This window comes from Chiloscyllium punctatum, chromosome 2 (genome assembly GCF_047496795.1).
Source record: "Chiloscyllium punctatum isolate Juve2018m chromosome 2, sChiPun1.3, whole genome shotgun sequence".
In the NCBI taxonomy this organism is placed as follows: Eukaryota; Metazoa; Chordata; class Chondrichthyes; order Orectolobiformes; family Hemiscylliidae; genus Chiloscyllium; species Chiloscyllium punctatum.
In genome coordinates this window covers 153060832-153074609 of record NC_092740.1, presented here as the reverse complement: position 1 = coordinate 153074609, position 13778 = coordinate 153060832, and the positions used below count along the sequence as shown (strand labels likewise).

Genomic DNA, 13778 nt, shown 5'->3' with positions numbered 1-13778 from the left:
AACTCCTTTGCAACAGCATTGTGGGTCTACCTACACCAAATGGACTGCAGCAGTTCAAGAATGCAGCTCAAAACCAAGAGCAACTAGGGACAACAATAAATACTGGCCTTGTTAATGATGCCATATCCCACGAATGAATACAAGAAGGATGCTGCATGGCAGAGCTGGTGAGAGTTTAAAGTCCTTGTGAAGATCTGTAGCTTGGGAGCTGGTGAAATTTGTTGTTGGTGTATTCACTGAGCTGGTAGGTTTGTTGGCAGACATTTTGTTCCCTTTCTAGGCGACATCATCAATGCTGTGTTGCCTCCTGTGACGTGCTCCTGGAATGTTCCACTTTGAATTGATGTGGTTCTGTTTGAGCTGTTTCGTGTTAGTGCCCATTCCAGTTTTTCATTGCAGCAGTTTATATATTGGGTCCAGGTATTTATTGATGGAGCCTGAGGGTGAGTACCGTGTTTCCAGGAATTCCCTTGCTCCTCCTTGTTTGGCTGGTCCTAGTATCGTTGTGTTGCCCCAGTCAAACTCATGGTTCTTGTTGTCCGTGTGTATGGATACCAGGGAGAGTTGGTCATGTTGCTTGGTTGCTAGTTGGTGTGTATGGATACAGGTCGCTAGCTGTCTGCCTGTTTGTCCTACAGTCACTGCATGGGATTTTCTAAATTACATTCACCCTGCACATAGTGCGTATTGGGGTCTTTATTCTGGTGAGCCACTGTTGAGTGTGGCTGTCCATTTATGTGCTGTCAAGATCCCGAGTAGTTGTTAGTTCCAAAATCTTTTAAATGTATGGGAGAGTAGCCATGTGTTGGAGAATGTCCTGGTGTTGCTTGCCCTTCAGGCATCTGTAGACAAAGCTGTGCAGGGTATCCGTTTTTAGCGAAGACTTTGTATCAGTGTCCTTCCTCTCTTCCGGGGTGCTGCAGTATGTTGCTGCTCTCTTGAACAGGGTCCTAATACAGCTCCTCTTGTGGGTGTTCAGGTGATTGTTGTAGTAGTTTAGGATCTGATCAGTATTTGTGGTCTTTCTGTACACTTTTGTTGTGCATTCATCACTCAGTGACCTTGAAACCATTACATCTAGAAATGGGAGTCAGTTGTTGATGTTCTCCTTCTCTCTCATAAATTTGATCCCTGTGAAAATTCTATTGATCTTCTGGTGCGTGTTCTCCATTTCTAAGCCCCATGTAAGACAAACAGGCAGACAGCTAGTGACCTGTATCCATGAACATCAATCAGCAACCAAGCAACATGACCAACTCTCCCTGGTATCCATACACACGGACAACAAGAACCATGAGTTTGACTGGGACAACACAACGATACTAGGACCAGCCAAACAAGGAGGAGCAAGGGAATTCCTGGAAACACGGTACTCACCCTCAGGCTCCATCAATAAACACCTGGACCCAATATACAAACTGCTGCAATGGAAAAACTGGAATGGGCACTAACCCGAAACAGCTCAAACAGAACCACATCAATTCAAAGCGGAACATTCCACGAGCACTTCATAGGAGGCAACACAGCACCAATGATGTCACCTAGGAAGGGAACAAAATGTCTGCCAACAAACCTACCAGCTTGGTGAACACACCAACAACAAATCCAATGGTTAGAGGTAAATGAAAGGCAGGGTTTGTATTTGTCAGTCAATTTTATATTTCAGGTGGTATAGAATGGGTAAAAATAAAGGTTTCTTAATTAGTTCTCAGGATAGCTTTCAGGGTCACACAGGGTCTGATGACAGTCATCACTTTAGTTGACCTGAGAAGTTGGTGGTGAATCTTTGAAGCAATTGTATCATAATTAAGCAGCGCACAACCTTACTTTCGAGCATTATGAGTCAATCATATTGTAAGATATAGGGCTCATAGAATCATGGAATCCCTACAGTGAGAAAGCTGGGCACTCTGCCCATCAAGTCCACACTGACCCTCTGAAGAACATGCTAGCCAGACCCACCACTCTACCCTGTCCCTGTAAAACTGTATTTCCCATGGCTAACCCACCTAGCCTGCCCATCCCTGTACACCTAACCACACTCTAGGCAATTTTACATGACCAAAACACATAGCCTGCACATCTTTGGAGTGTGAGAGGAAACTGGAACAGCTGGATACATGGGGAGAATGTGCAAACTTCACAAGGATAATTTCTCTGAGGATGGGACTTGGACACTCGCTAAGTGAGGTAGCGGCAGCTTGTTCCCTTTTCTAAAAGGATATGACTGAATCAATTACAGTGATCACTTTCAAAACTTTCAAAAGAGTAAGATATGAATTCAATTGAGTTGGGTTGGGAAGTACAATAACTCTGATGTTAGCAGATCTGTCATTGAGCGGCATATGTCAAAAGAGAGTGTTAACATTGAAAAGGACTGTGAAAGACTGTTTCTGTTGTGATAGCTAAGAATCCGAATTAATACACCAAATCTTTTTAAGGACAAAATGTTTTGTGGGTGGTGTTGGTGAGACATAGTGCATAACAAGCAATTAATCACACATCAGAAATGCACAAGAATTAAACCCTAAAATTCAATTACTTAGAAATCAAAATACAAAACACAAAAAGTTAACACTGTGGAAGAGAAGAATTCAGGGATTATCTGACAATCTGTGTTTGTGATGGCACCTACAGTTTTTTTTAAATTGAAAGTAGATCTAATTTTCAATAAATATGAATACAGTTTGGGGCTGAATTTTTACACTCCTCTGCAAGTGTATGTTGAAGGTGGGGCCGAGCAGGGGGACATTAAGGCTCAGAATATGCATGTGCTGTCTGTCTGTCTACTGTCTTCCTGCCCCACACCCAACCCATTTCCCATTTCACAGGGGTTACTGTAGGAGCCGGGTAGCTCATCCACTATTGGGCACACCGACATCCTTAAGTAGCAAATCAATGTTCACTTTCTCACTGCTACTTCCTCACACCATGGGAGATCCTATGCCAATCCAGTAGCCTACCAGCTTTTTCTGGACCAGTTGGGAACAAACACTCTTGGGATCATCTGTGACTATTGGAGGCATTTCCCTCAACCCCTCCCTCTCAGCAGATCATATCCTGCTTTAACCCTGCTTTTAGCCTCTCATATCTAGTCCCAGATCTGCTTCACCACATTGCTACACCTGCCAGTCAGGCCTCACCACTACCTTGAACCTGCCTTCAATCCAGGCTCTAGAAGTTCTTTTCCTTTGGCTCTAATTATAGCATTCAAATCTGATGCTGCTGGGACTACAGAGCTTTTGGTGTTTCAGATTGGCAATTTGCTAATGTTAAGGGGGTTTAAATGGTCATTGGATAAACATATGGATGAAAATGGAATAGCGTAGGATAGATAGGCTTCAGATTGGTTCCACAGGTAAGCGCAACATTGAGGGCCGAAGGGCCTTTACTGCTTTGTAATGTTCTATGTTTGAAGTTGTATGTTCTCTGAGGTGGGACTTCCACACAGATAGCGGTAGTAGACCCACCCTGAGCCAATTAGCCACCTGTCAAGCATAAAAATGGTGTAGCCAGCATTATTGTAGATAGCGTCCTGGTCAATTTTCTTTTTTTTTATCAAAGAGGAGCAGATTGTAGAACCCCATAAAATCCAGCCTATGGTTTTTGACATGCGTCAACACTAAATTAGCTCAATATTCAGGACTGAAGTTTGTAATCTGGTTTTTAAGTGCATTACTTTGTGGTAACTCTGAAATCAATGGTTTTGTTTCACATTATCTATCACAATGGCACAGTGGTTAGCACTGCTGCCTCACAGCGCCAGAGACCCGGGTTCAATTCCCACCTCAGGCGACTGACTGTGTGGCGTTTGCACGTTCTTCCTGTGTCTGCGTGGGTTGCCTCTGGGTGCTCCGGTCTCCTCCCACAGTCCAAAAATGTGCAGGTTAGGTGAATTGGCCATGCTAAATTGCCCGTAGTGTTAGGTGCAGGGGTAAATGTAGGGAATGGGTCTGGGTGGGTTGTGTGTCAGTGTGGACGTGTTGGGCTGAAGGGCCTGTTCGACACTGTAAGTAATCTAAAATTTTGTTTTAGAAAAAATGGGCGGCATAGTGGCACAGTGGTTAGTACTGCTGCCTCACAGCGCCAGAGATTGGGGTTCAATTCCCGCCTCAGGCGACTCTCTGTGTGGAGTTTGCACATTCTCCCCGTGTCTGCGTGGGTTTCCTCCGGGTGCTCTGGTTTCCTCCCACAGTCCAAAAATGTGCAGGTTAGGCGGATTGGCCACGCTAAATTGCCCGTAGTGTTAGGTGAAGGGCTAAATGTAGGGGAATGGGTCTGGGTGGGTTGCGCACCGGCAGGTCGGTGTGGACTTGTTGGGCTAAAGGGCCTGTTTCCACACTGTAAGTAATCTAATCTAATAATATCAGCTCAGTATCTTTAAAATTGCCCCAAAAAATTCGTAATAAAACAGGCTTAGAATCTTTACATTGTAGAAGCAGGCTATTTGGCCGATCAACTCCATGCTGGTCCTCTGAAGATCATCCCACCCTGACCAACCCCATCTCTGTAACTCTACATTTCCCATTGCTAACCCACTTAACCTGCACATCGTGAAGTAATTTAGCATGGTTAATCCACCTGACCTGCACATCTTTAAATTGGGGGAAGAAACCAGAGCACACAGTGAAAAACCACACAGATACAGGGAGAATTTGCAAGCTCTGCCCATACAGTCACCAGAGGGTAGAATCGAACTCAGATCCCTGGGGCGGGAGTGCTAATTGCTGAGTTAGCCCTCCAACACTTATTCAAGCCCAATGGATGCCTAGGAGACAGTGAGGTCTGCAGATGCAGGAGATCAGAATTGAGAATGTGTTGCTGAAAAAGCACAGCGGGTCAGGCAGCATCCAAGGAGCAGGAAAATTGACGTTTCGGGTTGAAGCCCTTCATGTAAACCAGCCTCAGGTAAACCAACAGCATTACAGGAACATGCAGCAAACTGAACAGCTCAAATTTTTTCTTCCCCATTGCATTATTTCACCAGGGAGCAGGAGTTAAAATCTCCTTCACTGTTTGGCTTAGCTGGAGTTTCACCACTCCCCAACACCCCCCCCCCCCCCCACCAAACCACCTCCCCTCCCCATTCTCCGTCCCTGACCAGCAATGTAATTTTGTAGCATTACCATTTATAAAATGCAGGGGATCATTTATAGCATCCATCTGGCCATCCTGCAACCATTCTTGTGTATCAGTAACTGAACATGCCTCATGCAGATGGAATGTCTTGGCAAGTTTTACTGAGTGACGCACACAGGATTTCAGTACAATAGTCCCAAGTATAACTTGTACCCTGTATGTATGCCATGCTGCTTTATGGCCATGCATGCTAAACAATCAAAGGGGTTCAAGATTGTCTAAGTGACTAGTTAAAGAATACAAATGTAATAACCTATTAGGCGGTATGTTTCCTTGAGAGATGTATTTGCTACAGGTTTCCAATAGAGAGTTTTTTTGGTTTAACAAAAGGCAGGATTAAGTCCCCAGCAGGCAGCAGTTATTTCTTATCATGCATTTTGACAAAATTGGAATAGTCTTTGAGTGCCCTCTTTGGTAACTATCTTTTGTTTCACTTTTTATAATAAACTATTGTCAAATATGTCCCTATGCTAGCAGGAACATCTACTGGCGTGGGGTATAAATTTTTAACTATTTTCCCTGTTCAAAACAAAAGTAATTCACAGGTTTTACTAACTTTAATTTCAAAATTCTTTGAATTAAATTTTAGTGCCAATATTTGGAGAGAATAATACAATTTTAGCTGCATTTTCTTCAGTGTTCCTTTTTGTAATCTATTAGCTGTTCAGAACTAACATCACACTATCTTTAAAATTTCAGACATAAGTAAGTTGTTTGAGAGTGTAAAATGAAACACAAAATAAAGAACAGCTGAGATATAAAAATCTAAGCATGCTTGCGAATGAAAAAGGCTGTAATTCTCTCTGTTCAAATCTTTATAATTTTCTGTTTTTAAACCAGGGAAAAATATTTTCTTTCCTCCTGTATACTCTTTGTCTAAATCTATTTTATGTATGCTATTTTATGTCAAATCCATGTGTTATCGATGAGTGGATTTATGAGTGAAGGGAGTAGAAATTAATAGTTAGAGCACTGTTGTGGTGTTCTGAAATCTCATTAATGTGCACGCAAAATCCCGAGATATTACAGAGGAAACATAACAGCTTGATATATACAATTAACGGTCAAATTAAATTAAGTATCCAACACGTCAGCAATATCAAATCATTTTTGTTCAATAGAACAAGCAGTATCCCACTACAGCCTGTCCTGATTATGACATTAACGTATTCATTTCTACGGCATTGCCATAGCCTAAATAAGTTGGAGAATGCCAAATGTTAGCAACGTGAAGAACAGCAGGAATTTAAAACAATCTGCTCCAATACAAAAGACATTTCCTGCGATCCAATTGCATTTATTTGCACTGTTGTTATCTACAAAATTTACAACGTTTCAATCCTATGCCATGTGAATCTTTTTATCTTTTCAAGTTCCCATTCAGATTCAACTAATTAAATATGGATACAATGTAACAACTGTGAAGGCTCAAAAGAAGTGATTTCATGTAGCATTTGTTCATTTTCTCATTGATGTAAACCCAAACAAAAAAGAAAGTTATAAGTTAAAAAGATTTCTTTAGAAATTTGGATGTTAGAATATAAAAATTGAAAACACTCATGATAGGCACACTTGGATGCAAGATGGATGAAGAAGGATAATCATATTGCAACTAACCAATGTTATCATTAAACAATCATTTAGACACAAAATAGAAAAGTATTGTTGAACGTCTGCAAGGATTGCTTGTATAACAGTGTAATCTCTGTGCTTCATTTGTTTTTGTAAGGGGAACTCTGAAGTACCCTGCTTGCAATATGTTTTTTTTTCCTGTTTATGTTTTGATTATTTAAAAGCACATCGAAAAAGCACATATTCTATATGTGTCAAACAATGATTCCCTGTTAAGCTTATTTGGGAGTTGTACTTAATAGCCATTCCCTTTTTTTAAGTAATGCAAGTGAAAGTTTTATTCAACTTTTTCATTGGTGGCTTGTCTCATGGCAGACATCAATAAGTAGAGTGACCAGCAGTGAATATGTTATGATGTATATTGAATGACTTGTAAGCAAAATAGAATCAGAGCAAGTCATTATGTAGCAATTTGCAGTTCAATACCTCAAAATAATAAATCACTATTATTAAAAACCATCACATTCAGAAGAGCTGGTTATTAATTCAATACAAATACAGTAGGAGTCCTGTGCAACAATTACCAAGCAATATGTTAAAAAACGCTAGCAGTAATAGATTAGCAAGGGTCACTTACTAGTTAACCAGGCACATTCTTAAACTTGCTGGCTGGATGCTGACATCACCACCAACATGCAAAGGCATGCTTAAGGCGATGGATAAGGGCAGGTTCATTAATTACCAAACAACCGTCCATTTAGTCAAATAGCGTTAACTCAACAGAGTAAGAAGCTATTTGTATTTAAAACAAATCCACTCCTTTAAAAAAAATCGATAATGGCTGAGATACACAAACCAGAATAGTCAAAAATTAATACATATTTGGATGTTCAAGTGACGACGGTCAAGTGCAATCCAATCAATGATACCCCTACCTTTTATACTGCTGTTTGAAAATATACCTCCAAATTCCGTCTGTTTTGGTTTTGAGGATAAGCTGGTTGGATGCCCCAGAGGCTGGGGTACTTGAAAAGTATGTTTTGTTACCACGTGCCTTCTGGGACTTAAAGCTGGTAAATGGATGGCATTTTCGGGCATGCTGCTGTTCTGGGGTGTGACTGTAGGGTGCTGACAGCCGTTCAGGAACAGTTTCGGGTGCATGTTATTCGCCAGCATCCCAGTCGCGGGACTTGGCGTTGCGCTGTTTGAAGACGGGCATGGTGTCTCTGTCTGGATGATGATGGGGGGGATCTGTTGTCCGCTAATCAAGGCTGAGCCCTGGGGAGTTCCTGACGCCCTGTGGTTTATGTTACAGGGTCTTCCATTCATGATTGGGACGATTCTTCGGCAGTCAAACTTGCTTAAATGATCCGTCAATCCAGCAAGAGTTAATAACAATTCACTACATGATCCAAATCATGTCAGAGAGTTTCCTACGAACGTAAAATACAATATTTGTCAAATACTATTTTAAAATGTACATGCATTAACTCAGCGATGAATATATCTAATAATATTACCGTACCCCGAGAAACAACCATTGTTGCTATATTTTTGATACTATCATCTTGACTTTTTTGATTCTGAAAGTATCACATTGGTTGGTGTTAAATGACAATATTTGTTTTTTTTTTCATTCGGAATTAACATGAACAGTTTCAATGAGGAACTGTATCAGGACCTGAACTGCATCAAGAATTTTAACGAAATGCTAACCTTGTGGACATTAATCTAAAGCAAAACATGGTTATTTTGTTGATTACAATGTTCTATGCTATTTTCTTCCGAGTTTAAACTGCAACTATTGAAGGCAAAAGTCAAATCTTACTTCGTATACTCATTGTTCCGGCTGGCAGACCCGCAAGCAGAGACGCAGAAACACTTCCATAGTCTTACCAAACCATGGAGAGATGACTGGTGGTGAGTTAACATGGGGGTGGCGACACCCCAGGTGAGGAGAGAGATTGAGAAGGAGAGTTCATCATGGTAATCCAGACCAGTACAGAACCTGCTGGTATCACCTGGTGTGCAAAGACCACCGCCTATGTTTTTTTCTGCCGAAATTAAATGGGGGTCCATTCAATTATCGGTTCCTCCCCATTCCCCAAATATTACCTTGTACAAGTAAAACATGCCTTCGGTTTGTTTATTGGATAGAGTCAAGCTACAATGTTTGTTTGTTTCTTCATATGCTACTGTACAAAACCGGATTGCTTCAGTGATTACGCATGCATCTACTTTTATGGTCAGAAGTCACAGGAGACCGGGTTATTGTCCATCAGGCTTATTTGAAACTCTGGTGTCCTGTGACTTCTGACCTTGTCCATCCCAGTCCAACACTGGCACCTCCACATCATTTTTTTTGTAACGGATAAAGTATATTTTTGAATAAACTCTGTATTGCAAACCAATCACCCTACCAACTGAGCTAACCGACCTAGAGGATGGACAGCTCAGCAGGTCTGCCAGCAAGTACAGAAAGACAAACAGGTTACATTTCGAGTCCAGTGAGCCTTCTTCAGAACAGTGCTCTCCACAGGTGCTGCAGGACCCGCTGAGTTTCTCCAGCAATTCTTTTTTGTTTCAGATTTCTACCATCCGCAGTTCATTGTTACATTTTTCAGTTAATCGAGCCCCTGGTCTTGTGATAATATGGATATCGTTTCCCCATGGGCTGGGGAGGGGGTGGTGGTGGGGTTTGGAGCCAAGTATCTGTTTGGTGGGAGACTCTACAGGTTTGATATTCGACATGCAGCGTTAAGGGCAATGAGCCCCAGACAACACGGTGAGTTCATCTTGTGCCTGTTGCTACTTTCAATCTATTGAGTTTATGAGCGGTTCAATTGTACCATTCATGTTTCTGGAGTGCCCGTTATGATCACGGTAGAAATAGTGAGTCTCAATAACCGGGCCGAAGAAAAGGGAAAATAATGGCGATCATTATGTTTATTATGTGGGGATGACTTTGGGCCATCTCTCTAGTTTGCTTTTGTGAATTGTAGAGTCATAGAGATGTACAGCACAGAAACAGACCCTTCGGTCCAACCCGTCCATGCTGACCAGATATCTCAACCCAATCTAGTCCCACCTGCCAGCACCCGGTCCATATCCCTCCAAACCCTTCCTATTCATATATCTAGAATTGTCACCTATCTTCTTATTCCCACGCCCTACCCAAAAAAACTTTTTGTTATCCTTCAGAAACTGTCTTTATTTCGCAACAGTACAACACTCTGCAAGGTCCCAAGGGATATTATGTTAAATTGGGTGTGAGGATTTGTATTATTTGAGCGCATGGTTGTTTAGCAATTAAAGATGCTGTGTTCAGCATTGCAGTGGGATTGTACCATGGCTAAAAATTACAACACAATATAATAAATCGATGTTGCAACGTCTCCATGTGAGCAGCAGTACTTTTTAATTTGTCACCTTCGAAACTTTTCCTAGCTGCTTCTAGCTCTGGAGAAGAGGGAAAATTGCGATAGGCCATCTCTGACTCGTTAGAGAGAGATAAAAATCCCACAACATCAGGATTTGGAGATGCCTTCATCGTCAACCACCTGATGAAGGAGCAGCGCTCCGAAAGCTAGTGCGCTTCCAAATAAACCTGTTGGACTATAACCTGATGTTGTGTGATTTTTAACTTTGCCCACCCCAGTCCAACACCAGCTCCTCCAAACCGTTAGAGAGAGGACTGGTGGCAGTTTAACCTGAGGGACATCATGCCTCAGCTGAGGGAAGAGATTGAGAAGGAGAGCTCTTCCTGGGAACTTCAGCCACTGCGAGAATTGAACCCATGCCGTTGGTATTACTCTGCATCACAAACCAAAGGTCCAATCAACTGGGCTCAACTCGAAAGGGGAAAGGCTGGGACCCGAAATGTTAACCTTGCGTTCTCTCCACAGATGCTGGCAGACCTGCAGAGTTTCTCCAGCAATTTCCGCTTTTGTTTCAGATTTCCAGCAACCGCAGTTCTTTGGGGTTTTTTTTTTGCCTGACATTTATTAGATGTGTTTAAAGGAAGCTAAATAAGCTACGCCCCGTGGTGCCAGGGACTGCGCTGGAGCCTCGACTAGAGAAGAAAATCCTTCTCAATAACAGAGCACAACACATTGATCAGGACAGGCCCAGAACATGAGTGGCAAATGAATGAATTGCAACAAAAGATGAAGCTATTAGAGAAGGGGGGGAGGGGGGGAGGGTGGGAGGAATTCAGTCAAGTTGACCTTTTTTTCTAATCCTCGTGTTTTTATTTACTCGGAAGTGGAGCTGATGCTGCCATATCAGAAGGTAGCTGCGGATCAACCACAGAAACCAAACTGTGTCTATCGCCAGGCGATCTTTCATAACAGCCTGTATTTTTTTTAGGGGCGGGGGTGAGTCGGTTGGAAGGAAGAGACGCAGTCCAAGACCAGAATTTGTGAGAGAAATCGGATTTGAAGAAGTTTCCATTGAAACAAAAAACTTCAGCAAACACTGCAGCCTCACAGCACGAGGGACCCGGGTTCGATTCCAGCCTTGGGTGACTGTGTGGAGTTTGCACATTCTCCCCCTGTCGACATGGGTTCCGTCCGGGTGCTCCAGTTTCCTCCCACAATCCAAAGATATGCAGGTCAGGTGAAGTGGTCATGCTAAATTGTCCGTAGTGTTAGGTGCATTAGTCAGAGGGAAATGGGTCTTGGTGGGTTACTCTTCAGAGGGCCGGTGTGGACTTGTTGGGCCGAAGGGCCTGTTTCCACTGTAGGTTATCTAATCAAACAGCGAGCAGCTGACTAATCATTGCACAGAGTGGGGAGCTGTCAACTAAAAGAAACACTCACCCTAATATCTATTTAATATAAAATGATTGTAGATTTAAATAAAATAATATGACACTAACTCTTGGGTATTGAAAATGTTGAAGCGCTTCAGAGGAAGGTGTGGTAAGCCAGTCTGTCTGCTGTCTGTGTGGGGATGGTATGTAAACCGGCGGGAGTCGGTGTACCTGACAGTGTGAGATGGAGAGGAACCCCTCAGGAGGTAGTGAACAGCCCAAAACAGAGCGAGAAGCCATTCACTGGCCTACTGGAGGAGAGACAGGGCATTCATCACCGTCAAGAGGTCAGGAGGAAACTTGTCTTTGTAATTAAAACCTTAAAAGTCCTTTGACCCATTTGCAGTTTTAAATGTTATTTAGGTTAGATTGTTTTAAAATGTCAGTAGTTTGATATGATGTGATAAATTGCATTAAATTTTAACCTTATCTACATACAAACTACATTGTCTGCATGCGCCATTACACACCGATTATCCCAAAAGGAAAGGAGTGAGAGATTGATGAGGTGAATCTGAAAGTGGTGTTTTACATAAATGCTCACATTAATTCGGTGCAGGTTTCATTCCAAGGATAACAAATACTTCCTCCTATCAAGATACCGACGCACAGGGTTAGCTCCTTCTACAAGGTAAAAACAATGACTGCAGATGCTGGAAACCAGATTCTGGATTAGTGGTGCTGGAAGAGCACAGCAGTTCAGGCAGCATCCACCCTTCTACAATTCAAGTGGTGCATCTGTGAATCTGGGATTTAAAGATCTGTTTTTGTTTTCTGGATGAGGAGGCAGGTCAGACTGAGACAGTTCTGTCAGATGGGAAGGAGCAGGGTGTAGAACTATGTAACAGCGTGATCCAGCATCACGTTTTTCCACTTTCATTTTTATTCCTGCGTCAGGTTCAGGTTGTCTCCAACGAGCTTTATCAGTTCACAGCGCACGGGAGAGTAACCCCTCGTGAACAAAACAAAACAATTTCTACATCGTTCTCTGTAAAGACAATTTGACATGTAACGTTTTAATCAGCTATGAGCTAAAAACTCCACCTGCCACAATTACACAGCTACAGCTCAATGCTTACTTGAGGACAGGACAGGTTTTGTAACTAAAACTTCCAGAATGACTGTGTTCCTCCCGGAGAATTGGTGAAATATTGATGATCAAATTAGCCCCAAGCCGATGGTATAACTTTACAAAAGGGGTCTCATAAGTAAAGGCAATAGTTTAAAGTGGCCAGAATCGCTCGTGTTTGTTTTGTAAGTGTTCAACCTACTGTTTTTTAAAACAGATTTCAGATCCAGCCCAGACCCCAGACACACACAGCTGGTTCCCCAGCTATTCTGACAGTTCAGAGAAACCCTTCACCCTTACATGATCCAACATTAACTGCTACAAACTGACCACGGCGATTCTGTGGTTCAGCCCACGTTCACAACTGCCTCACACCAGGAGCCACTTACCGGGAGGTTAAAATAAATTATTGCACAACACACCGTGAGCACCCTCATGACAGAGAGTATCCCTGGATCCAAGCGAATATTCCGCGGTGAAGTTATTCGGTGTTCAAAGATGGAGCAGAGCCTCCGAGTTTTCCCAGCAGATCTCAACTTTTTTCCTCTTTCGTTCTTTCTCTCTCTCTCTCTCTGTCTCTTTCTCTCTCTGTGTGTGTCTCTCTCTCTCTCTCTCCCTCCGCGGAGTGGGGGAGGGGTATCTCTGACTTTGGGCTCACTGCTGTACACTCGGGTTGGAGTACTGCTGTTTATTGTTGTGTTGTACGTGTGGCTGTATCTATGCCTGCGACTGGAGCGTTGTGTGTATCTGTGCTCAGCCCAACTGGACTGCGGGGGTGGGTAATTGGTGACCGATTTGTGGAAATTCATTCAACCAAGGATTTGAAAGCTGCACCAACCATTGGCAGAACAAAAAGACAATCTCCGGCAAATCTCCGACCCTTCACGCTGAGCCTCAGACAGCTATGATGTGTTACAGTCACATTCTGCATTGGAAAGTTGCATTTGTTCAGTTAATGTCTTTTTTTTAAATTTTAAATTGTGAGTACGTTTGAACTGACGCTCACATATCCGCATTCTCTCTCACACTCACAAGCCGTATCGACGCTAGAATGAAAAGTGAATTATCCTGCTGCCCTTTAACTGCGCTTAGAAACGTTCAAACTTGATTAATTAATAAAGACAGTGCATATAGGCTGATTGAATTGCGTGATAGCAGTACTTAATTTCCTGTTGTAAGTGGGCA

The 13778-nt window shown here is 42.5% G+C and overlaps 1 protein-coding gene across 2 annotated transcripts in view; it reads right to left on the bottom strand.

Annotated features, from left to right (window-relative positions):
* The window catches only part of glis3 (GLIS family zinc finger 3), a 593089-nt gene extending 579750 nt beyond the window's left edge, over positions 1-13339 (bottom strand). For both annotated transcript variants that reach the window (XM_072590462.1, XM_072590470.1), the window contains exons 1-2: positions 12983-13339; positions 7647-8144 (exon numbers count right to left, since the gene is read on the bottom strand). In XM_072590462.1, coding sequence (XP_072446563.1) covers positions 7647-8040 — 394 coding nt within the window. In that variant the 5' untranslated portion in view covers positions 8041-8144; positions 12983-13339. The remainder of the gene's footprint in view (positions 1-7646; positions 8145-12982) is intronic.
* Between the last annotated feature and the right edge of the window lie 439 nt (positions 13340-13778).